The sequence below is a fragment of the Leptidea sinapis genome, chromosome 38 (assembly GCF_905404315.1).
Source record: "Leptidea sinapis chromosome 38, ilLepSina1.1, whole genome shotgun sequence".
Classification (NCBI taxonomy): domain Eukaryota; kingdom Metazoa; phylum Arthropoda; class Insecta; order Lepidoptera; family Pieridae; genus Leptidea; species Leptidea sinapis.
In genome coordinates this window covers 4,787,136-4,812,419 of record NC_066302.1, presented here as the reverse complement: position 1 = coordinate 4,812,419, position 25,284 = coordinate 4,787,136, and the positions used below count along the sequence as shown (strand labels likewise).

Sequence of the window (25,284 nt, the reverse complement as noted above, 5' to 3'; positions counted from 1 at the left end):
CTCAAGGTGACGAGCGCAATTGTGGTGTTGCTCAGAATATTTCGGTTTTTCAATAATCCTGAGCGGCACTGCATTGTAATGGTTATGGAGTATCAATTACTTATTACAATCCCTTATTTTCATAAAGAAAAAAAAAAGCCTTCCCTTCCTTATCATAAAGCAAGGACTGCTTACATCTACGTGGGAAAAAACAAACAATATTTTATAATTGTCGCACATAAATATTGCATTATCAATTGTAGATGACTAACGTGAGGCTAGATCTCTTAAGACAGTTTTAAAAAATATTTAATAGATTCATTCACACAGTTGAAACATAAATATATAAAAATGTAAAAATATAAATGCTTACTGACCAGTTTTGATTCCCATGAGATGGGGGATTCATAATAAAAGGCATAAAAGGCATTTATTTTCTCAAAATTGATTCCATTACAATTCTTTTTGATATCATTTCTAATATACTAGATACTACTACCGCTTCGGAAACAAATGGCGCTCTGAGAGAGAAAAAGCAGCACAAGAAACTTTCCCAGCATTCTTTTTTTTGCGCTCTTTTCAATAAAAATATACAATATTGTACAATCATTTCAATCGCTATAAAATAATCATAATCTAGTCCGAATAATAGGATTTACGACGGAGCCATTTTTTTATAAAACACTAGCTGACCCAGCAAACGTTGTATTGCCGATATTAAAATCGTGATACAAAAGTAACTGTTGATCGTAGATGGGTGAAAATTTGAAGTTGTATGTATTTTTTTAATGCTGACTCATAATCCAACAAATATAAAAAAAATGTCAAAAAAATTCAAAAAAAAAAAATTCGTGTGAACCACCCTTAACATTTAGGGGTATGAAAAATAGATGTTGGCCGATTCTCAGACCTACTCAATATGCTCACAAAATTTCATGAGAATCGTTCAAGCCGTTTCGGAGGAGTACGGGAACGAACATTGTGACACGAGAATTTTATATATAAGAAGATTTTAATTTATTTATAGATAATGCCTGAACAGTGGCTGAGACTTTATTATAAAAGTGTTTACATTTACCCTTAAAGCTATTATGTATCTTATGAAGCCTACTAGAATTACTTACAAGTTCATAATCAAGACATATTCTTTCCCACAAGCTGAAGCACGAGGTAAGCGAGGTAAACATTAATTTCCTCATGAAATAGGAACATGTGATAAGCGACAACTGATACAAGTTGCAAATACACGTAGAAGAGATTAAATGTAATATCATTTTGTAACAACAATTGTACGTACATGATATAATATCTATGTAACAGCTATCTAACGATAACAATATAAATGATTTATTATTATGTGGGTACATGTGAAAAGTGAAATGTTGTATTAACATATATATCTACGTATTTCATATCATGGTATGATTATTAATGTAAACGATATAAACACTTAAAATGTAAAGTTCTTGATAATGTAAAAACCAGGAACAAATATAAGTCGAGTTAGTAAGGCTGTTGAAAATAGTCGTAAAATGATATAAAAAAAGTTATATCGAAAAATATTTTTTTTTTCTCCAATTTCTGAACATATTCGCTTATAACTTTTTTAATTATAGTTCTACGAAAAAAACTTACTGGACAAAAGTTGTAGAGAATTTAATTTTCAACGAAAAATGTTTTCGAATATTTTTTATCAGATAAATAGTTTAAGAGATATATCGTCAAAACCATTTCAACCCCTATTTTCAAGATGGCGGCCGTGGTACAAGGGTGGCAAACCCACAAACTTGGTTGTAGCTTTACACTGACCCCCCCCCCCCATCCCCCCTACACATAAAAAAAATAAAATGCGTCCTCTAAAAAACGCAAGGTTAGGCCTAAAAATGTAACATTTCAATGGACTACCTACAGACCTACAGCTGCCTTGGCTAAGTAATTACCGCGTGTAAGACTCGAGCGCAAGTCTTTATTCTGTTTTGTTGGGGGAAGTATTTGCTTTTATGGAATAAATCCACAAAATAGAAGAAAACATACCTATAATGCGGAAGGTTGAGTTAGGGGCCTTATATAGTATAATATTGTCACTTTACACAAATTATCTTGCCCCAAACTAGGCATAGCCTGTGCCTAGTTGCAAGACAACGATATATTTAATACGATATACATACATAAATATAAATAAACATCCATGACTCGGAAACAAACATACATATTCATCATATAAATGTGTGCACCTACCGGGATTCGAACCCGGGACCTCTAGCTGAGCAGGCAGGGTCACTTACTGGTCTATATGGGTCGTCAGATTCAGAATTCAAATCCTTTTTCATGATCAAAAATTTATCAACATATTCCGAGCGGTTGCGTGTATTCTTAGAACGTTAGAACTATCAACCTACAGAACCGGTCGAGCCTCAGCTGCGGCGAGATTATTAAGACTTGTTTAATGAACATATCGGAGGTTAGCAAGAATTCATTCTCATCGCGAGTGCACACGCACCGAGATACCCTCCGCTGCCCGCGCCCGCGTTCGCAGCTATGCAGAGAGCTCGCTATTGGTTACGTTCGTGCGTGCGTGTGAGGGTGTCTGCGTACGCGCTGAGTACTATGCGACCCGTCGCCCCGCAATCCGCACCGCATAACAGCCCAGTGCCCGAAACCTGCTGACATTGAGCTCTTAAAGCAGATTAGGCTTCTAGAAATATTAAAAATAGCTCCATATGACTCACTATCAATGTAATAATAAGAAATAAACTTGTAAATAGAAGTAAATTCTAACCCCCTTATTCATAATGGTCCGCTAACTTTAAACAGCCGCTAAGGAGTGTTTTTTCTCATTCTGACTTAGGTCAATAGAAGAAGACAGAGTGAGAATTAGCAATGCTTTAAGTTAGCAGACTATTATGAATAAGGGACTTAAAATTACAAATTTATTTTTGCCTCCGACACAATTTATTTAATATATCACTCATGTTCAACCAGTTATCCTAATTATGCAAAATCTAACGATACATCAAGCCTATAATTGTTTCTAATAAATTATTATTTTTTACGTGATCTATAAGAGCATAAAAGTAATTGAAAGTTCAAAATAATTTAGTTTTCATTTTCACACACACACATTTCAGATTTAAAATTCTTTAGATTAAAATATAGAAAATAAAATAATCGATTAATTATCAATCCATCCCTGGACAAGTGATTAATAAACCAGTTGCGGGCCCACACAGTATATTAACATATTCAACCAGTTATTATAAAATAAACTTCACATAGTTCTACTAGCAACATTCCATTTCATTTCCTATTCGATCAAACTGACCAAGTAAGTAGTAATCAGTCAATTAATTGTTTTCGTAATTTACTCAAAGTATGAATAATGGTCATTCAAATTCAAATATTTTTATTCAAAATAGGATGTGACATCACTTATTGAAAGTCAAAATTACCTCCCATTCCCAAACAAATGCCTCAGACCTGAGAAGAATCGGCGCAACAAACTCAGCGGGTTTTTTTTTGTCATCGAAAAAATATGTTTACAAAGTAACATTGTACAATTGAACTTATTATTTAATAGCCTGAGGGCGGTCGCTCCATTCCCAATCTGTGGTATCATTAAGAAAGTAATTTATGTTATATTAACCTTTACCATACAAAGGTATTTTAACAATTCTTTTGAATAACGTAATACTTTTGTTTTGAACATTTTCTGGGATCTTGTTGTAAAAGCATATATATACATCGCCCCACAAAAGACTTACTAACTCGACTTAGCCGAGTAGTAGGCATTATAAGTTTATGTCTGTTCTTGGTGTTAACATTATGGTTATGACAGTTTCTAGCAAATTCACTTATGGTGCTCCCACATTGCCGTTATAAAATGTTTGTAAACATTTTATAACACCAAAACATTTACTAACAAATGTTAACAATTGTTGCACTTTGTTAGAAACTGTTACATGTTATAAGTGCTCCTACATTGATGGAAAATGTTTAAACATTTTATAACATCTAGTATTGGCTCGCAGTTTGGTTTCGCCTTCTGAGGGCTGAGGACGTCTACACGAAAATGGAAGAAGATTTGCTCATTGGAATAGCTTTTATTTTTTGTTTAAAAAAGAAGAAAAAGCGCTCTTATTGGATGCGCCAAACGCTAAAAGCTAGAGGAAAATATAGTGCCACAGACTATCTCAAGGATTTAGGTATTGATGGTTGCTTAAAAGATTTTATAAGAATGAACAGTTCCGAATTTGAATATCTACAAAATTTAATTGGGGCAAAAATAGGCAAACGAGACACTACATTTAGAAAATCTGTAAGTGTGACGGAAAGACTTGCGGTAACGTTAAGATTTTTGGCAACTGGTAGCAGTTATAAAAGTCTTGGAAATGTGTTCAAGTTGTCAGACCAAGTGATATCTATTATCGTACCAGAAGTGTGCGAGGCTCTCAATGAGGTTTTAAAGGAATACATACAGGTAAGTCAAACAACATTTTTAATTATTTTTTTATTTACTTTTAATATGATCTAATCTAATCATACTTTAGGTAGGTACCTATCTTACCTTACTAATAATTTTTTTAATACTTAACAAACCAAACATGTATTTTTTAATTTTTGATTGATTCCAACAAATCGTTTAATGATTGGGTCGAATCTTGGCTTGATTCCGATAAATTAGACGGACTCTGTGTTCTTGCGCTGGTACGAGTATGTGTCCTGGAGTTATCCGAAGAACTGGTTTCAAATGAAGCCGAGGGACTCGGTGCGGTGTAGTATCCTCTCGAGCTACAGTCAGCATTATTTTCCGAAAAAGTGGATAGATTTGGTTCAGAGTTGTATCCCCAGGAACTACTAGCGGTTGGGTCTGTAAAGGTTGTTGGAAAATCATATTGTCCCATTGTCGCATTGTACAAAATATTGTTAATGTGATGTTGAGCAGTATTCTTAGCATGACTGTTTTTTATTTGTTTCAGTTTCATCGAGACATACTCTCCAAATGCGTCATTTTCATCCCTGCTTTTTCTAGATTCGTACATTCTTTGTAAAATATTTACAGCTTCTTGTTGTGTTGGATCTTGTTCTACTTCAGGCCGTCTTCTTTTCCGAAATGGTTTTGGGGTGGCGAAAGGCGTGCCCGTAGTTTCATCAGTGACAGTATTTCCTGTTTCGTTCAAACTGAGAGTGTTTTCTGAAGCAATTCTGTTTTCTTCGTTACCCTGAAAGAATAGAACTAAACGATAATTTCAAGTTATAGGCGCGTCAAATTAGCTAAAATTGTAAAAAAATCTATAACCGCGATTTTCTTTTTCTATTACTTAACAACCCTTAACTGAAATCATATTTTTTTATAGTGTATTCTATTAATATTTCATACTTAATAAAAATATCCAATAAAATTTGTTAGAATAACGAGTTATAAATTTATTTTTCGCGCCTATTTCTTAATCTTCTATTTTTGTTCCAGATACCAACAACACCTCAAGAGTGGCTACACGTGGCAAATTCATTTGAAGAAAAATGGAATTTCCCAAATTGCTTAGGAAGTATCGATGGAAAGCACGTAGCCATACAAAAGCCAATTGATAGCGGCAGTGAATATTACAACTATAAAGGATTTTACAGCGTTGTACTTTTAGCGATAGTGGACGCAGAATACAACTTTCTGTACGTGAATATTGGCTGCCAAGGACGCATAAGTGATGGCGGAGTTTTCGCAAACACAAAATTTCGAAATAAAATTAACGACAATAGTTTAAAAATACCCAGTGACAGCTCACTACCAGGCAGAAACAAACCTCTTCCTTATGTGTTCGTAACAGATGATGCGTTCCCTTTACAAAAACACTTATTAAAACCTTTTCCAGGACCACAGGATAGCAATTCTAAGGAAAGAATCTTCAGTTATAGACTGAGTCGTGCGAGGAGAACAGTAGAGAACGCATTTGGGATTTTGTCAGCCAGATTTAGAGTTTTACGAACTACAATATTATTAGATCCAGAAAAAACTACTACTTTAATTATGACATGCGTGCTACTGCATAATTTTATAAGAAAAACTGAATCGAGCATGATTTACGCTCCATCTCAATACTATGATGGAGATGACATAGTAACTGGTACACGTATCGATGGACAATGGAGATTAGAACAGCAGCAATTAACACCACTTGAAGCATGTGAATCCCTGACAGATGATGGGAAAGAAATAAGAAAAGAATTCGCAGAATATTTTTCAAATGAAGGGTTTTTGGACTGGGCATCTAAATATTATTAAAAGACGTTAAAATAAAACTCACCTGCAACCCTCCATCGACAGTTAAACTTGGAATATTTTTGCCTTTAAGGAACATGAGTTTTTTAAATGCAAACCATTTACTTGACTCATTAGCTCCTGCACCAGATTTATTAGATTTACATTCTCGGTTAAATTGACCTACGAGTGATCGAATCTTTTTTTCAATTACTTTTTTATCCATATTAAATTCACTGGCAATTTCCATCCAAGCATCGTGTTTTTTATTTCGGTCTTTGTAGCTCTCTGACATCGTGTTCCATAGTACTTCTCTTGCTTGAAACATTTCAATCAGTTTGTAAACATCATCGTTATTCCAATTACCGGACATATTTTATTGCTTGGCGCACGCGCAACCACTAATACACACGCACAGCGATGCACGCTGACACAAAGGAACTGACAAGCGAGACACCACGCGCAGCGACCTGCGTACTCTAACCCCCACCGCACCGCACCGCCTATCCCGCCATCACCCTTATAAAATGTTTACAAACAAAAGATAACACATTTTACTAACATTACTAAACATTTTCTAACATGAAAATTTATTTGTGATTAAATGTTTGCTAACAAATGTTTACTAACGTTATTAAACATTTTCTAACGGCAATGTGGGAGCACCATTATATTGAAGTCACAATAACCGACGCTACATCTTCTATGACTCATAAGGCATGGATTGCTTTTTAGAGTAAGTTATGAAGAGTGCTTACTGCAGAATTTATAAAATTTCAGAATAATAAAATATTGACGTAAAATAGAGGCGTAATGATTCTGTTAAGTTCTGTACAATAATATGTAATGAATATAATTGAGTTAGCAACTAACTCTGTTCAAATAAATTCGCTTATGACATTAGCAAACAGGGAAACCATATAAATAGTCCAGTAGTCGCAGGAAGACTACTATAAATGTTATAATTATTATTTATTCAACACACAATTATCCTTCCGGTTGCTAAATAAGTAAAAGCAGTGCGGTTTTTGATATGGCCAATGGGCTGGATATCTTCTAGTAACACATAAATGGGCAGCGCCAAACGAAAGTAGGTGTGGCAGTTAGTTTAGATATGGCCAAAGCGAATGAGTACGTATGACACAAGGCGCTTTTCACGAAATTTCATAGCATTATGAGTTTTTCTAGGTGGATCAACAATTTTCTCGTTGGGCGCAACATTCAGAATGATCCTCAGATCTTAAGCCCTATCATATCATCATCATAACAGCCGGAAGACGTCCACTGCTGGACAAAGGCCTCCCCAAAAGATCTCCACGATAATCGGTCCAGCGTTACCCTCATCCAACGTATTCCGGCGATCATCGATCCATCTTGTGGGGGGGCCTACTAACACTGCGTCTTCCGGTATGTGGTCGCTATTCGAGGATTTACTGCCCGTCGAACTATGTGGCCAGCCCACTGCCACTTCAGTTTCGCAATCATTTGGGCTATGACTTTGTTTCTCCTACGGATCTCCACATCTTCTGAATCTCCGAGCATAGCACTCTCCATTGCCCTCTGAGCGACCATGAGCTTCGACCATCCTAAACCCTATAATTACAATAATTCTTTCATATAATATAATGATATTTTGGATGCCTTTCCAATATTGATTGTTATGCCAACAACAATACTCGATATACCGTATACAACGGGCATGCTGGTCTCACACAAGGCTTTGACCAGTGTCAACATCGTAACAAAGTTGTTTCCTCTATCCAGATTTCTCATTTAAGCGCTCTTCAGCTCCCCCAGATCAGACGACTCAAGTTTCCACCTCAACCACTAAGAAAATCCCATTTGCAATACGACCACTCTTAAGCAATATACCTCTAAGTACCTCACTAAGTATCAGGTGATAAGGCCAGAAAGTGGGCATGGGAACACCTAAATAGAATCATTTTTCCTTGCCGTGTTTGGGTTTATTTGAACGACTAAAAAACATGCATTTGCTATAAAAAAAGTACTCTAAAAAATAATTATGTCTACAACAATCTGAAGCTTGGTGGTATCTAGTAATGACTCTGGAAATAATATATATTGTATTGATATAGGATAGGATAGATAACCTATAGGATTTCGTAATTTTTAAGTATCTATAGATTTTTTTTCATTTAAGAAACATTGATTAATAGTACCTATATATGCATCTTTAAAATTGGTAGTGTTTTTATATTGTTTCTTTTATTTTATACTTATTATTAGCCTTTTCATAATCATAATTGATCTCGGTATTTTTTTGTAATATTTTTTTCTTATAAGATTAGACTAGGAACATAATCTTGCTAAGATTTTATTGGTATCTATCTGTATTGAATGATAAGATTAGATAACAGAGCGTTTCATTTCTGTATACACATTTCGTTTAAATCCATATAAATTGTGAATATCTTTTCTTATCATTTCTTCTTCCCATCTCAAAGCCCCTTCACGAACTGATGTAGCTTCATGAAGATTACCAAGTGCTGTTGCAATATGTTATATTATTGTCACTCCCTATGGTAAATCAATATATTTCAGGCAACATTCATATTTTATAAGGTGTCCACAAGCAATAAATCAGATATCAGTAGACTTGCCTGATGTCAATATATTCAATACGTCACCAAACGCGTTAAGGCGAAGAGTAAGCAGAAAACACGCAAACTTGTTGTTTTTAGACAAGTTTTGTGGTGAAAGTATAGCATTTCGAGCTATGAACACTACTCAATCCTGTTACACATATCCTTAAGTCTTGTTTGTAGGTTGCTAATGCTTGCTGTTGGTTATAGTTAACACTGCAGAGCCTTTTTGAACTACCACATTTATTTGAAGTTAAGCAAGTTTTTTGGCATGGCGTGACGCATTTTTTTGGTACTTCTCTCAGAAAAGTTATTCTTATAGCTTGTACTTTTTTGTGTAGGTTCATTTATTCAGATTAGAAGTGAATAACGAGGATTGTAAGCATATAAACTGTTTTCCACGCAAGAATTTTGAAAATATTGGCTATGTTACATAGATGGCGGGCCGGCAGCCGTGAACTCATATCGCTCAAGGTCGCTAGCATTTAGTGTCGCCTTAAGATACATTGATGAGGCGTTCGATGAGGACGTGTTCTCTTGAGTGCTGAATACCTGAATATTATAATATCCATTCATTTTGTCTTCGTGTATCATATCTATATACTTTTATTGTATTACTTCTTGATTTTATTTTTGCATTTTAGTTCATTATTTGTAACACGCTTATAGTCGTGACCTCGTAGAACATTCGTCGACCAAATTGGGGACGTTTTGAGAAAAAAAAGGAGAGGTCCGAAGCACCCGCAACCGGCGAGCATGTATGAAAAGTGTAATGAATGTCGAGGAAGCGCGTGAGGTTTGTAAGGATAGAAGCAAATGGCATTCTATTGTCTCTGCCTACCCCGATGGAAACAAGGCGTGAGTGTGTATGTATGTACGCTTATAGTCTCTTATATGCGAAAACTGTAAATGGTAAATAAATGTATACTTTTTTTACCTATTTGTGTCACGTTATACTGTTTGTTTTCCTATTAAAATAAAATAAATAAAATTTCTTTTTCTATCTTGTTCAGCAGCAATGGTGGAAGACGATACAACACAATAGGGCACTATTGATTGTGTTACATAGACGCTGGCCCATCTAATGTTACTACTTGCGACAAACATCCTGTACTCCTTATCACAGTGCAAAACTCTCACACTCGCATATACATAAAGAATAATATATCACTTTTATGCTTGAATCTGTTCATATCACTCTAGTTTCTATCATGAGTGTTTATATATTACTGAGTATGAATGAATTTATCTAGCCAACATAACTTGGCAATGCGTTCAGACATGGCTTCATTGTGTGTTTTCTACCGCATTTATCACGGGGAGTGTTCCGAAGTACTGTTTCTTCTGATTCCTGCCGCCGAATTCCACCTTCGCACGTGGCGTGTTAAATTAGGATATCATCCCCACCATCTGGATGTGTGGCGGTCCTCCACAATACGTTTTTCATGGAGCTCTCTTCCACGTACTACAAAGCTGTGGAATGAGCTTCCTTGTGCGGTGTTTCTGGGACGATATGACCGTGGGTACGGGTATGGGTACCTTAAGAACAAGCACGTACACCTTCCTTAAAGGCCGGCAACTCTCCTGTGATTCCTCTGGTGTTGCATGAGCATGTGGGCGGCGGTGATCACTTAACACCAGGTACGAACGAGCGTACGGGTACGCTCGTTTGTTCTACTTTTCCATAAATAAAATCGTATAACGATGGTTAAATCGCATAAGTCCCATCCAGTGGTTGAAGCCCAATATTATAAAATTTCGTGAGTCATTTTCAATATAATATTAAAATATGACATATATTTACGTTAAATATAAAACCGGACGTGACAAATACAAGAGCTAAAACTAAAATACAACAAACAAAAGTGACCAAATAGAATTATGTTCCAGTTTCATAAAATATTCAATAAGATAACGTAGTCGGTTGGCAAGACGCCAGGCAACGAGCTGTGATTGGCTAATGTAAGCCAAGTTTGCCGCCGATGCCGGTGAAGATAGCTCTTAGATCAACCACTAGCACTATTCGCTTTGATTAAAGTGAAATATAGAACAATAATAATATAACATCAAATACAATTTTTGCAATTGATAATAAAGGTTATTTACCAGTGGGAGGCCTCCTTTGCACAGGATGCCGGCGAGGTTATCGGTACCACAACGGCGCCTATTTCTGCCGTGAAGCAGTAGTGTGTACGCATTACTATGTTTCGGTCTGAAGGGCGCCGTAGCTAGTCAAATTACTGGGCAAATGAGACTTAACATCTTATGTCTCAAGGTGACGAGCACAATTGTAGGGCCGCTCAGAATAATTGGGTTTTTCAGGAATCCCGAGCCGCACTGCATTGTTATGGACAGGGCGTATCAATTACCATCAGCTGAACGTCCCGCTCGTCTCGTCCCTTACTGTCATAAAAATAAAAAGAAGGTTTAAAGGCTTTTTTTTTGGATCTGGAACCTGTGCCTAAATATCATGAGTCAGATGGTAAATGAATAATAAAAAACACTTAAGGCGACACTAAATGCCAGCGACCTTGAGCGATATGAGTTCACGGCTGCCGGCCCGCCATCTATGTAACAAAGCCAATATTTTCAAAATTCTTGGGTGGAAAACAGTTTATATGCTTACAATCCTCGTTATTCACCACTAATCTGAATAAATGAACCTACACAAAAAAGTACAAGCTATAAGAATTACTTTTCTGAGAGAAGTTCCAAAAAATGCGTCACGCCATGCCAAAAAACTTGTTTTACTTCAAAGAAAAGTGGTAGTTAGAAAAGGCTCGACAGTGTTAACTATAACCAACAGCAAGCATTAGCAACCTACAAATAAGACTTAAGGATATGTGTAACAGGATTGAGTAGTGTTCATAGCTCGTTCAAACTTGTCTAAAAACACCATGTTTGCGTGTTTTCTGCTTACTCGTCGCCTTAATTGGTGCGAGAAAAAAGAAAGACCATTTTGGAAGCAAAAAAAAATAGCACGCTAGTTGCTACAATATAATAATATTGTTGTTTGGCCACCGCTAATCAAATCTGGCTGATGCTTTAATGACCTCACTGACAGGAACTGATAAGTGTTTGCAGTTAGTTAGCTGAGTATCGTCAGACGAGAATAGGATTCGTGGATAATATATTATGCTAGCCCACCAAAGTACTACTTATACCTAAAATATGAATTATTTTTGAAATGAGAACTGCTTTATGCACGTTATACACTTCATTTTGTGGTTTATGTGACTAAATAAATAAATAAATCCTATATTTTGCTAGAAAACATGTAACAATGGGTGTAAATAGTTTTAATGAACAATGTTATCGGCCATTTCTGGCATGCAAAATTATTAATTAACAAAATTCTAGTTATTATTATAATTGATTTAACATTAACAAACTCTTCATTTTAAGCACTTAGGTTAATTTAAATTATTATTATTATTTTTAAATGACATTATTTAAAGACTAGAATTAATATATATTTTAAAGTTAATTTAATTTAACCTTATGTGTCAACATTTCATTTATGGAATAAAATCATTTATCTATAAGCCATGTAAAAAGATCCTTTTTAAATCGTTGGACGGGTAATTCGCGTAAGCTTGGAGGGAGTTTATTAACTATTTTTATACACATGACATAGCTACATTTTCCGTAGGATGCATTATGAAATTTGTGTATAATCACTAGTCTGTCACCGTTTCTTGTATTTCTCGGATAAATATCTCTTGCTTTTGTAAATAAATGCTCATGTTATTTCACAAAGATACTATGTAACGTAAATGATCAGTCAGAACAAAATTTACCAGATCAATGTCGAATTTATAGATCAAAAAAAAAGTTGTATTTCTCCTCGCCTTCATGAAGTTTTCACTTCTGCCGTGTGGTCTTATACACTCGCGGTTTCTCCATTTACTAATTACTAATATTAATAAAATTAGAACGAATAACATTGAATGATGAATTCTTAAACGAATTTGTCTTCACTTGAGATCAAAGTGTCTCACAATATAAACCACTATCCAGTAAATTACAGCATATTAGGTGGAACGAGGCGAATACACCTTGATAAAGTAAAATGTTTGTGTTGGCAAGAGATGCGGCATAACTCGGCGCAGACCTGTGTTTATACAGAGCTGAGGCCATCAACAATCGTATACCTACGTCACAGAAACTTGTACCATTCTCGGCATCTGGGTGCGTTGAGTCTCACCAAATTTTTGCATATCTCCTATACAAGACGGTTTTCCTAGGTCTATACAGTGGCGTCTTTGATTTCATCTGGTGATTCAATAGAGAATAGCTACAAAGGTAATCTGCTATTTACCAGAGGAATGCTGCTTTGCACAGGATGCCGGTTAGATGCCGTGAAGCAGTAATGTGTAAGAATTATTTTATTTTGGTCTGAAGGGCGCCGTAGATAGTGATATTTGGGCAAATGAGACTTAAGATATTATGTCTCAAAGTGACAAATGCATTATTGTAGTGCCACTCAAATTTTTTGGGTTTTCCAAGAATCCTGAAGAGCACTGCATTGTAATGGGCAGTGCGTATTGATTACCATCAGCTGTACGTCCCGCTCGTCTGTCATAAATAACATACCATGCACAAGCATATTAATAAACAGTAAAAGTTAAACAATAACGGTAAAAATTACATCAGTGACAAACTTGATATCGAAAGACCCAGACTCGAAGAAGCGTATAGCGTTACAGAAGTAGATACCGACCTCGTCGAAGTTATCCACCATGAAGCAGATGTGGGGATACGTCATCTCCTCGCCCTCGCCCTTGGTGTCCATCTTCCGTTTGCTGGGCGACGCGTACACCTGACGAAACAAAAAATTTGTTCATCACCTAGTCGGGCGAGCCAATCAACAGGGGAGACTACAATAAGAACATTCGCAAAGACATATTTGTCGAATTAGCGCTGCATGATAAAAAGCTTGTCTGATTTTCAAAGAGATCTTGTACCACTAAAATGGAAAAACCCTCCGATGACATTTCCGGGCTGATATGATAAGCTTAAAAGAATACGTGTAAGCTTCCCTGAACGGGCGCCAACTGTTTTCTGTCTCTGAAATTACCAAGGCGGTTAGGAGTACTCATCAGGTGAACGGACAGCTAATTTTCATAGAGCTGTGGTAGATATTATTTGACAATCAATAAGTGATTGAAAGATCATGAATACACTACAATTTATGGATATTGTGCTCTTGTAACATCTATGGTTTTGCAAGAATTTGATATACGTACGACCACGAAACAATGAGGGAGCACCCTAATTGTCGCGTGACCTGCTCAATCATTTTCCCTTCTAAGTGGACATAGAACTAACGTAAAGGTTTTTTTTATTTATAACCCAGATAGTATATATAATCCAGAGCAGAGCGAAGGATTCCAGAACAAGAATGGCAAGTTTTTTTTTATATACGTAACACCCGAAATTGGGTAAATTCCGAACGAACGCGGAATGTATACGGCTCGTGTATTCTATTTTTTCATTTGGCTCGCGCTCGGCTTAATTTATCATACAAAATTGTTCGAGCAATGTTCGTGAATTTTAATAACACTAACAACATACCAATATTAATATTTTACCACTTTTAGTCACTAAGGATTAATCTATCTAATCTAAAGATCTATTTGCTCTTGCACGACGGATAGACCAGCTCTTTTCGATGTGAAATTGTTTTTTTTAAGATTGTTTTGAAAAAAACATCACGGTTCATCTTAAAATGTGTAAATAATTTATCGCTGACGCAACTTTTAAAATAAATTATTTCGCGTGTAAATATGAAGTGAATATATTGCCGGAATTTGAGTTAGTAGTCTCTATGTAGTTTACATAATTATTATGTGCAGTTATGGCTTGCCACTGGTCCCGATGATGTAGTCTTTCTTCTCAGATATAAAGAAGTAACGAAAGTAAACAAAGTGTGCGTTATGCGAATCTATTTGAGGAACGACTTTTGTTCCGCGCGGCGGGTTCAACGCGCCTACTCGCTCGGTGACAACCACGCATTATACAAAAATAAAAGCGTAGTCATATTAATGTGAAAATCCATCCGCATCACGTTGCCGTCTGGCATTCCACAATCACGCGTTTTACAAGAAATTTCTTCCTTGGCCAGTCTCTGCAGTTTTTCCGAACCGAAACTACTTAGGCACCTTCAAGCTTAGAGAACACTCCCATTTTTTAAGGCCGGGGAGGCATCAAAGTTATGGAGTCGATTATCAAACGCCAGCTTTTAGGATACTTAAAGGAACACCACAGCAGGTGATCAGAGACTGCCAGTACGATTTCCATTAGGGTCGCTCAGCTGGTAATCTTCCTGCATATCTGACCCATAAAATGGCGCAAGCGGTTGAATCGAAGGGAGAGGCGCTGGTGGTGAGTTAGGGACATAACGAAGGCCTTTGATTGGATGTAGCATGAAGGGCTTATAGCGAAACTGTCATCCTATGGGCTTGAGTTGCGTATGGCCATGGGCGGTTGCCTAACCTCTAACCATCACGTGGGCCTCTTGCCCGCTTAGCCCCTCTTACATAAAAAAAGTTATAATATCTTCGAACCAGATATTCATTTTGTCAATATTTTTGTTTAACAGTAATCGAATTTGCTATTAAATGTACAATTTTTAACACTAACAGAATTAAGTTATACAATCTTAATATATATAAATTACGTGACACGTTGTTTGTTCGCGATGGACTCCTAAACTAATGAACGGATTTTAATGGGGATTACTTCATGGAGTGCAGTATGGTCCAACTTGAGAGATAGGATAGTTTTTATTTTGCTTTGGGACCCATAATTATTTTTATTTTCAATATTTGTTTTGCATTTACATATTTTCTATGAGTGAATTTAGTGACGCACGGTTTGACAGTTCCGCTGTGAAACAATTTCATTATAACAACAGGGAGCATTTTTTATGAAATAATTCGTGACGTTTTGAAATATTATTGGCAAATTCCTTTAAAGCAGTATTTTTTTTTTAATATCTACAGAACAACGTCTGTCGGATCAGCTAGTAACATATATATTTCAAATTTTTGTCCACATGTTACTTAATTGAATAAAACAAAATGCATTATATATACCTTGATATCTAAGTATTCATTTAGGAGCAACGAAATATGCGATATTTTTACCTTTGCAACAATCCTACTTTCATAAACGCCTCTATAACTAACAATAAGTTATATGTTTTCTCAATTAGTGTATTTTTACAAGCAAATATGATTTCTACTTACAAATCGAGATATTTATTATTGCAAAAAAAAGATTGCACAGACTCTCTGCGATCTAAATCTGTCTCTACGGAAGATGATCGGACGTCCCATATTAATGATTACAATAAAGCAGAGACTATCCAAACGATAGGACCCTTAATCTCCGTGTGATTTGAACAAAAAAGCGCTTCCCACGCAAATATGACGTCTACAAGCTTCACGTAGCAGGAACGTGACGTCACAATGATATTCTACAATTACTGATTATTAAGGCGACACTCAATGCCAGCGACCTTGAGCGATATGAGTACACGGCTGCCGGCCCGCCATCTAGGGTAGGGCGGGGCTAGTTGAGCATAGGGGCAAGTTGGGCAATCAAAATATCTCGGAAACTATACACCGCACGCAGAAACATTAAATAGCGAAAAGAAAGCGTCGACAAAGAAGAACTTATCGCACGACCGCCAGTGGTGCCACGTCAATCGAGTAAAGTACATGACCGCATTATTTATTTTGACAACAAAGAGTAAAATAGTTGTAAACAGTAATATTTCGTCTAAAATTATCAGATTTCATTTGTTTTCAATCGGGTAAGTGTTATACAATGATAAATTTATTCTACTTTTGATACATATAAAGGTTCTGCGTATAATTCTTACAGATAGTTCATAATCTCACCTTTGTCTTAAAATTTCGGGGTGGGGCTAGTTGAGCTATAGTTGCTCAACAAACATGGATTCAGTGTATCAGATATTTGGAATATGGATGAGACAGGAGTGTCCACTGTGCTGAAGCTAAATAAGATTGTAGCTGGGAAGTTTAAAGTTTACAAGGCGAAAAACATACATACAATGTAAAATTTGCAGAAAATGGGCATGGAAAATACAAAATGTGAGCCTGGTGCTGGTCTTACTATCGTTTGTGTCAATTGCAACAATGACATGAGTTCATTATTCGAATAATTTAGTTTTGTCATTTTGCCCATAAAAATTATAAATAAAAGATGATTGTCAAAAACAAATTTGATTTCTTGTCTAGTTAACATTGAATCCATCTGAGTGCTTAATATGCCCCATATCCTTGCTCAACTTACCTCACCCATGGGGTTTGTTGAGCAAACATGACTTTCGGTATTTAAACAGCTGTAGCTCTTAATCTCATCTAGCTAGAAATAATTACTATGGACACTTTTGCTAAGGGATATATTAGTAATTGATCAGTATGTAGAACAAGACATTAAGAGTTATCGTTGAGGACCTATAGCCGCTCAAATGAAAAATTGCTCAACTAGCCCCGCCCTACCCTATGTCATCGGTTTTGATCATGACCGTCTTCCAGAAAATACCCATCGTAGAATACTTCTAGAATTCTTGCGCATAATTTCTTCTTCTGCACCCGAAATACTAAGACGACAAAATATTTACTCTATCGCAATATGATTGTATTACCTAATAAATATATGTCTTTCATCTTAAACCTCATCATGTAGGTACCTAATGTACTTTCTCTAGTTGAACTAAATTAAAATCAAAACCATTTCGATTGCCACAAACTTTTTTTTTTAATGAAAATAAGGGACGAGACGAGCAGGACGTACAGCTGATGGTAATGGATACGCCCTGCCCATTACAATGCCGCTCAGTATTCTTGAAAAAACCCAAAACTTCTGAGCGGCACTACAACTGCGCTCGTCATCTTGAAACATAAGATGTTAGGTCTCATTTGCCCAGTAATTTCACTAGCTACGGCGCCCTTCACACCGGAACAAAGTAATTAATAATTACTGCTTCACGGCAGAAATAGGCGCCGTTGTGGTACCCGTAATCTAGCCGGCATCGTGTGCAAAGGAGCCTCCCACTGGTAACTCTCTTCGTTTCGAAGACAAAATGGAGCACTTAAAAGAGGACCTTTAAGAAGCAATTTAGATAGTTGATGATACCTATAGTACAGGTATTATAACTGTTATATGTTAGCTTTTAAAATTTATATTTACGAATTTATATAAGGAATAGAATAGCATGGTGAATTTTAAATACGGTGCACCGCAAAATCAAAGCAACGTATAGATATGAAGCTGTTTAGAAATAACCTAGTGCGCGAGCTTTGCTTGGTGTATGTAAAGAGTTAATAGTGGATTGGAGGATGGATATTCATGATACGAAAGAGAATTTATATAGAAAACTAACTGACCCAGCAAACGTTGTATTGCAGATATTAAAATCGCGATATAAAAGTAACGGTTGATCGTAGATGGGTGAAAATTTGAAGTTGTATGTATTTTTTAATGCTGAGTCATAATCAAACAAATTTAAAAAAAATGTCAAAAAATTTAAAACAAAATCGTGTGGACCACCCTTAACATTTTGGGGGATGAAAAATAGATGTTGTCCGATTCTCAGACCTATCCAATATGCACTCAAAATTTCATGAGAATCGGTCGAGCCGTTTCGGAGGAGTTCAATGTTTAACACCATGACACGAGAATTTTATATATTAGAAGATGACAGGCGTGAATGCTAATTAAAAAACATTTTAACAGAGACTAGAACTTTCATCAAAATCATTTGAGTCATATCCGAGACACATGACAAACATAATGTACTTAGGAAATATATATTCAAGCGAATTTCAACCTAGTTGTGTATTATGACAATAGGAAAATGACATTGAGGTGGGTCACGTATTCACATTTGTGGATGGTACATATGCAAGTAAGTAACAGTACCCGACAAGGTCAAGAGCAGGACATTAAATAAATATAGATTGATATTACGTATGGCTATAAAGACGATATAATTGGCCATTAAAAGTTTCCAAGACATCTCGCTGTTGGACTTGTATGAAAAGTTTACTCGTTAAGGTGCGTACAGACTGATGAAACGTAACAAAATGTATCACTCAACCTTCCATTGCGAGTTCGCTTCAAGTATGTACGCATAGCGCGCTCATAATACGAACTTAATACGATTTAATACGAAACTCCCGCGTCGCCTGTTTCCGCCATTTAGCTGCGAACACGTCCCTTTGTCTGGTACAGGTTGGGTAAGTTACGGGTCGCTCTGCAAGCGGGTTGCAGCTCAGGGTGAGCGTGTAACGGCACATTTCGCACACACAAGACGTCCAAACTATGAGAAATTTTTACAAAATTTCATGAAACATTGCAGCAATGTTGTACGGCGAATTCTTTAGGCCAATATGCACGCACCATTAGTGTACGCTTTAACGCGAAGGAGTCTCGAGCCAGAATTATAAACACCCAATTATAAAACCTGTTAACAATTACCAACAACAACTGTTACTCGGTGAAAAACACACATTCACCCCATCAATGCTGTGTAGTAGCCGAGTTGAGTCACTCAATGGATCAGCATATTGATAGGAATACACAAAGGTTATTTCCACAGCTCAACGTAAGCTATGAGTCATTTAACTTTGCCACTTATCGCAAAGCTATCATTGTTGACTCACACTGAATAACAATGCAGATGTTTTAACTTTACTGAATCTAAACTTAAAACATCACCATAACTATGTCTGTGCTAAGGAAAGTGACTACATTTTTCTAAAAATAACTTCGACATATTCAAACAACGAGTAATAAAACTACTTCTACTGTTAGTTCATAATTACTGTACACCACTGTTGAAATAGCGCGGTTTCGATGTTAATAGACCTTTTTACCATTATAGAAACATCTTTAAGTGCTACCTACTCTAGTTCAATAGGCGTCCTCTTATGAAAACCAAAGTGACAATTGTATCTTATCAACGAAATAGTTAAACACTAAACCCCTTATTCATAATGATCCGCCAACTTCAAACAGACGCTAAGGAGTGTTTTTTCTCATTCTGACTTAGGTCAATTGTAAAGACAGAGTGAGAATTAGCAATGCTTTAAGTAAGCAGACTATTATGAATAAGGGGGTTACAATTTAGATTCGTTACCCAACCAGATACTGTTAAGAGGAAACATAAGTGCCCCATATTTCCATACAAACATTCTTGACCCTTTTCTCCTTGATTTTCAACGCTAGATCAAATTTTTTTTTTCAAATTAGATCTATATCATCAGATAAGACAGAAAGCAGAATAAATTCGATAAAATGCAAAATTCTTTTCAATGTTAGATTCACAAACAGTTGATAAACAGAACGATAGAGCCTCTCAATCTCACTTTTATAATATCTGGTATTCTTAAGTGCTAGAGTACTAAAAAGGCTTAATCATATTGGCCGCAAACAGAGATCTAGTACACGAATCCGTACGCAATAAGCAAAAAAACAGTACGATACAGAAAATTTCCATTCGAGACATTCAGTTTCCAAAGTTTCGTTACGACTGGTTCGATTTTGGAGATACCCTGGTTTTTACGATCTTTAGTCGCAGCTGTAGTTTTCCTTATTGCTCCGATGATTGAATCTAAAAACGCCTAAGATAATGTTTCCTCTTAAATCTAATAATAAAAAACCTAATGATATCACACAACCAGGAGAATCAGATCGAGGTTCAGATGAACAAAACCGCACGTTGCAAGCTAATGCTTCAATGAAATAGCAAAGTAACCTCGAGCATAAACAAGAAACGGTCGATTGCACGATAATGTAGATAGATATTATGTTTTAAATTACTATTGTGTGGACGGTTTAGTCTGGAACCTTCCGAATTACATTCAATTGTTAATTTATTCTCTCATGGAACTCGTTACACAATCAGTGAGTTATGAGCAATTCCACGGCTAGTCTTTATTAAATGACATAAAAAAATAAGATGGCCTTCGCAGATACTCAGCACAAAGATGCTTATTTACGGTAGATACGTAGTTTTATTAATCATAATAATTATTGTAAAACCAATACCTACTTACAATGAACCAATTGAATATTAAATTTGTTTTGATTTACTATATCGAAATGACTTTTATTTATGGAGTAGGTAGAATAGTATGCGTGCGTACGCATCATGTACACATGTACAGTGGTCAACACCGCTCAAGTTCTGCAGAAACAGCAAAGGAATCATATCACCTTTGTCGCCCATTAAGGTATGTGTAGGTGCCTTTTTAAATGTACCTACCATGTCTAAAAATAACGGGTAGAGAAGCTCATCAAGAACTTAACGTGTACGTGTGTGGTGTATTTCGGAAAAACACACGATGAAATGATGTCTCTACACAACGCCAAGCAATCGAAGACAGAGTACCAAGAATGCTCCATATATAAATAAGTGATAATATATGATATGATCACAACAATTTTAAACCTATATACAAAACACAATACCTACTCGTGATCTAATTATCGATACATCGTGAGACTTTTAATACCATTTTCAGCGTGACGAAGTGAATGTTTAATTCAAATAGTAAAGGGTCCTCACACAGAGTATTTGGGTGATGTTTTATACGAAGTAATAACATAAGAGATGAATCTCCACCTACTATTGTGTACGACGAAATATCATCTAATTCTAACGGATAACCGACCCAACGACAACGGCATAGATAGTCATCAATTTATAAGGACTGTTGTATCAGATTTTCGATGGTTATATGTCAAAAAGAGGCTTTTGGCAAATCCTAACACTAAAGCCGCACATTGCCTAAATTAACACCAGACTGACGTATTGCGAATAATATAAAAATATGTGGATACTTATTCTTTTATTTACTAAATAATTGCAATATGTCGTCTAGCATTAGCTTGTTTATAATTTGATACAAAGTGAACTTTGGATTAGGGAATTATGGATGAGTATTTCTTGTTAATTATATTCAAAATGACAATGCCCTCGACTGAACAGACGAATGCCGTGATGCGATTCGCTAAATTATACTAAGAAAAACCAGCATTGTGAGATTCTTAACAATAGATAATAACAGATTATTTTTCCGAAATAATAAAGGAAAAATGTGTCTGGAAACCGGTAACAAGATTTGTATCGGAATCAACGTCTGGTTAAATATTGGCCATCATAGTTGAGCCAAAATTTGGACACAAACTTAAATTGATGTGGCCAAATACTAAAACAAGATTAGTATAACAGAAGCTTTGAAATATCGGTAGCAGAATTATTTGATGTGGGCCTATGTTGTATCTAGGACAAGCGTGTGTTATTTAAAAGAATATTTGTATAGTGGAAGATACAATGCGTCATTTGGAAGAATATGCGATCCGTGACCTTGTTAGAAGAGCGACAAGACAAACAATGTAAAAGCGGAGCCGGCGCCAAACCGATCGTCCCTGAACATCGGCCGCGAGTCGCAAAAAGTTTGGCACCATCACCCTCCCGCACGCTTCATCTAAGAAAGTGTATTACAGTAGGAAACAATAAATTTGTAACAAGTTTTAACTTTGTGGGAGATGAATGTATGACACAATGCAATATTATAGATTGATGGTCAGAGAGCGGAACAAGTGAAAGATTGAATGTTTGCGAAGTTCGTGTTTGTAAGAAATAGAAAGTGTGCAAGCAGGTGACATTGAAGAGACTGAATGTGGATAAGGAATTGAATGGAGTATTTGTATCCGTTTATACTCAACCAGAATATCTTGTTAAATCTGGCAATTCATAGAGTAGTAGTTAGTACAACGCTTTCTTATCGTAGTTCTAGGGAAATCCTCTTACGGCCTTTCCCAATATACTATCTACAGATAGAGATAACTTACTACATTCTACTGTCAGTAATTAGCTGTCAATAATCTGAAGCTATCCCAATATACCCGATAAGTCATTTTATCGCCTTATATTGGGACGCGTAAATTGCAATTTCCATACAAACTTCTACCGCTGGTAAGCTATACGTCGTCCCATTGACAGACAGCGTGTACGGAGAAGGTGAGTTACCGTCGATAAGTTTATTGGGACAGAAAATTCAACGATAGTTATCTCAAGTAAACGATAGGCTGTATATTGGGAACGGCCGTTAAAGAATCAGATAAGATAGAAAGCAGAATAAATTCGATAAAATGCAAAATTCTTTTCAATGTTACATTCACAAACAGTTGATAAACAGAACGATACGGAGTCAAAGAAGATGTAGTAACAGTTATAGACAAAGAAATGCTCAAATTAGTCAGGTAAGGAGGATCAATGCATGATTATGCAGACTTAACACATTGTCCCAAGATTTATTGAATTATAAAATGCAGAACCCACTCTAGTAGACCGCTAGAAATATATACAAATTACATAATATGGAAAAAATCTGACCCTAAATCTCAATGTAGCAGTAGGTACCAAAATAGTCATGTATATCGCAAACGTAATTCAAATGCAATAAATAAAATTTCTAGATGTAGATAATAGTTGCTGGATAAGGGTAGTAAGAAGAAACACACATAATATGTAACACTGTCGTACGGTTAAGTATTGTTTATGATTTATTAAATACTTTAATTGTTTAATTTTTATTTCTATATTGTATTGATAAATAAAGTAGAAGAAAATAAACTATTTTTAACTTTGTTAATTTCTTAATTCAGACAATTTTCTTACTATATTACTATAACTTGAAAGCAATATTGCAAAGAAACTATGTATGTATCGGCGTAAATAAAAGGCATTAAAGGAATTGATGTTCTTTTGGATGTAATTTCTAATATACTAGATACTACTACCGCTTCGGAAACAAATGGCGCTCTGAGAGAGAAGAAGCGTCACAAGAAACTGTCCAAGCATTCTTTTTTTGTGCTCTTTTTAATTGAATATACAATATTGAACTGTCATTGCCATTGCTATAAAATAATCATAATCTAGTCTCAGGCTGTCCGATCACTTAGATAATCAGCTGTGGAGTAGTAAGATTTAGACAGAGCCATGTTTTAATAGAACATTTAAATTTATCGGTTAATATGACTTTTCAAAAAAAAAACTCTTAGAATTTACACCAACTTTCAGTGCCAACCATCCGATAACTCGCGCTCTTCACTGTTAGCTACATGCTAGGCGAACATACCAATGTGTACATGGGCCATTTAGGAAAACTCGAACTAGGAGTGTATTTCAAAATCAGTTCAGTAATGAAAACAGGCCATGTAGAGTGCAGAACAAGAAGGCTTAAATGAAAGAGTTGACACGAGTATAAACAGAGAAGGAATCAGTACAAATGTGATCAACATTCATCAAAAAAAAGTCCGTAATATTCCTATTCCTCTGGTCTAGAACACAACTAATACGCTTATACATAATATAGACGATGTATTAATAAAAATATTACTAAACATTCTCAAATACCAGCTCAGTATGGAAGAATTAATGAAAAGTGACACTTATAAGCCAAAATGAAGTCGCGTTCACAAAATTCACACAGAAATAATGTTCCGGGTAGCAAGAAAATAACAATATGTTTAGGGATAATCAATTCGTAGCATGAAGTGCAATGATGGTTTAGAAGTTCGCACCATAGACCATCTATAATTGGATGTAGTTAAGCAGAAAGGACTCAAACCACATAAAGGCATTTTGACTTATAGGTATTTAAGTTTGAGCTCTTAATAATCTTCCATATAAGTATCCTATAAAATATCAAAAAACAAACAGTTTCCGTGTACATTTTAAAATAGGGTTTTTTCTACATGACAGATTCGATCTTGAGGAGTGTGATGTCATACTTGACTAAAGTGTGGTTTAAGTCCTTTCTGCTTAACTACGTCCAATTGAAGCTCTTCATTCGAGAATTCCTATCAAACAATAAACGTACTTTATAGATAGAACTGCAAATCAAGATAAGATTAGCTTAAGACAAATTCCAAAATATAACGCGACGTTATAACCTTGTACTGCTAAATGATAAAAGATTTGCGTCGACTCTGACTAATGTTAGCAGCGAAGTTTTAGTAGGCATTATATTTACAACGCACAACCACTAGAAAACATCTGATTTTCGCTGATGTATGGAGTTCATTATTATTTCAGACGATGGTCGGAGCAAAATAAATATGAATACAATAGTGAATACTTCTAGAATGCGCACTGACCCAAAATTAATTTACCAACATCAAATCACTTAGAAGACATGGAGGTAATTCCTTTGCATGATCATGTTCACCAATTATACATAAAAAAGCTATAATATTACAAGATCTGTTTGATTTACTCTCAGCGCTTTAAGTGACTTACAAAATAATTTAGTTAAACTATTACTCAATCCGGTTATTTCAAAAAATCTCGACAATAAACTGCATGCCATTTTAGTATTGTAATCAAATAATTGCGCACGT

At 35.8% G+C, this 25,284-nt stretch overlaps 4 protein-coding genes across 4 annotated transcripts in view; 2 read left to right on the top strand and 2 right to left on the bottom strand.

Annotated features, from left to right (window-relative positions):
• Positions 1-25,284, bottom strand: part of LOC126975835 (uncharacterized protein KIAA0930 homolog) — a 72,179-nt gene that overhangs the window by 27,471 nt on the left and 19,424 nt on the right. Inside the window, exon 4 of the mRNA XM_050823872.1 lies at positions 13,559-13,657. Within this exon, the coding sequence (XP_050679829.1) occupies positions 13,559-13,657 (99 nt within the window). The remainder of the gene's footprint in view (positions 1-13,558; positions 13,658-25,284) is intronic.
• Positions 1-25,284, top strand: part of LOC126975834 (phosphatidylcholine:ceramide cholinephosphotransferase 2-like) — a 140,458-nt gene that overhangs the window by 108,613 nt on the left and 6,561 nt on the right. The gene's annotated exons all lie outside the window — the stretch shown is intronic.
• On the top strand, positions 3,831-6,486 carry LOC126975839 (putative nuclease HARBI1). Its single transcript, XM_050823882.1, has 2 exons — positions 3,831-4,456; positions 5,447-6,486. The coding sequence occupies exons 1-2, from the start codon at positions 4,049-4,051 to the stop codon at positions 6,254-6,256; spliced, it is 1,218 nt and encodes a 405-aa protein (XP_050679839.1). The 5' UTR covers positions 3,831-4,048; the 3' UTR covers positions 6,257-6,486.
• LOC126975842 (uncharacterized) lies at positions 4,472-6,898 on the bottom strand. The gene is made up of 2 exons (XM_050823887.1): positions 6,279-6,898; positions 4,472-5,198 (listed from the first exon to the last, which is right to left on the bottom strand). The coding sequence occupies exons 1-2, from the start codon at positions 6,603-6,605 to the stop codon at positions 4,590-4,592; spliced, it is 936 nt and encodes a 311-aa protein (XP_050679844.1). The 5' UTR covers positions 6,606-6,898; the 3' UTR covers positions 4,472-4,589.

Bases quoted from the DNA above. Each gene is read 5' to 3' on its own strand.
- LOC126975839 (XM_050823882.1), top strand. From the start codon at position 4,049: ATGGAAGAAGATTTGCTCATTGGAATAGCTTTTATTTTTTGTTTAAAA. The intron at 4,457-5,446 runs GTAAGTCAAACA...TTTTTGTTCCAG, and splicing joins TTTTAAAGGAATACATACAG to ATACCAACAACACCTCAAGA.
- LOC126975842 (XM_050823887.1), bottom strand. From the start codon at position 6,605: ATGTCCGGTAATTGGAATAACGATGATGTTTACAAACTGATTGAAATG. The intron at 5,199-6,278 runs GTGAGTTTTATT...CTATTCTTTCAG, and splicing joins CTGTCGATGGAGGGTTGCAG to GGTAACGAAGAAAACAGAAT.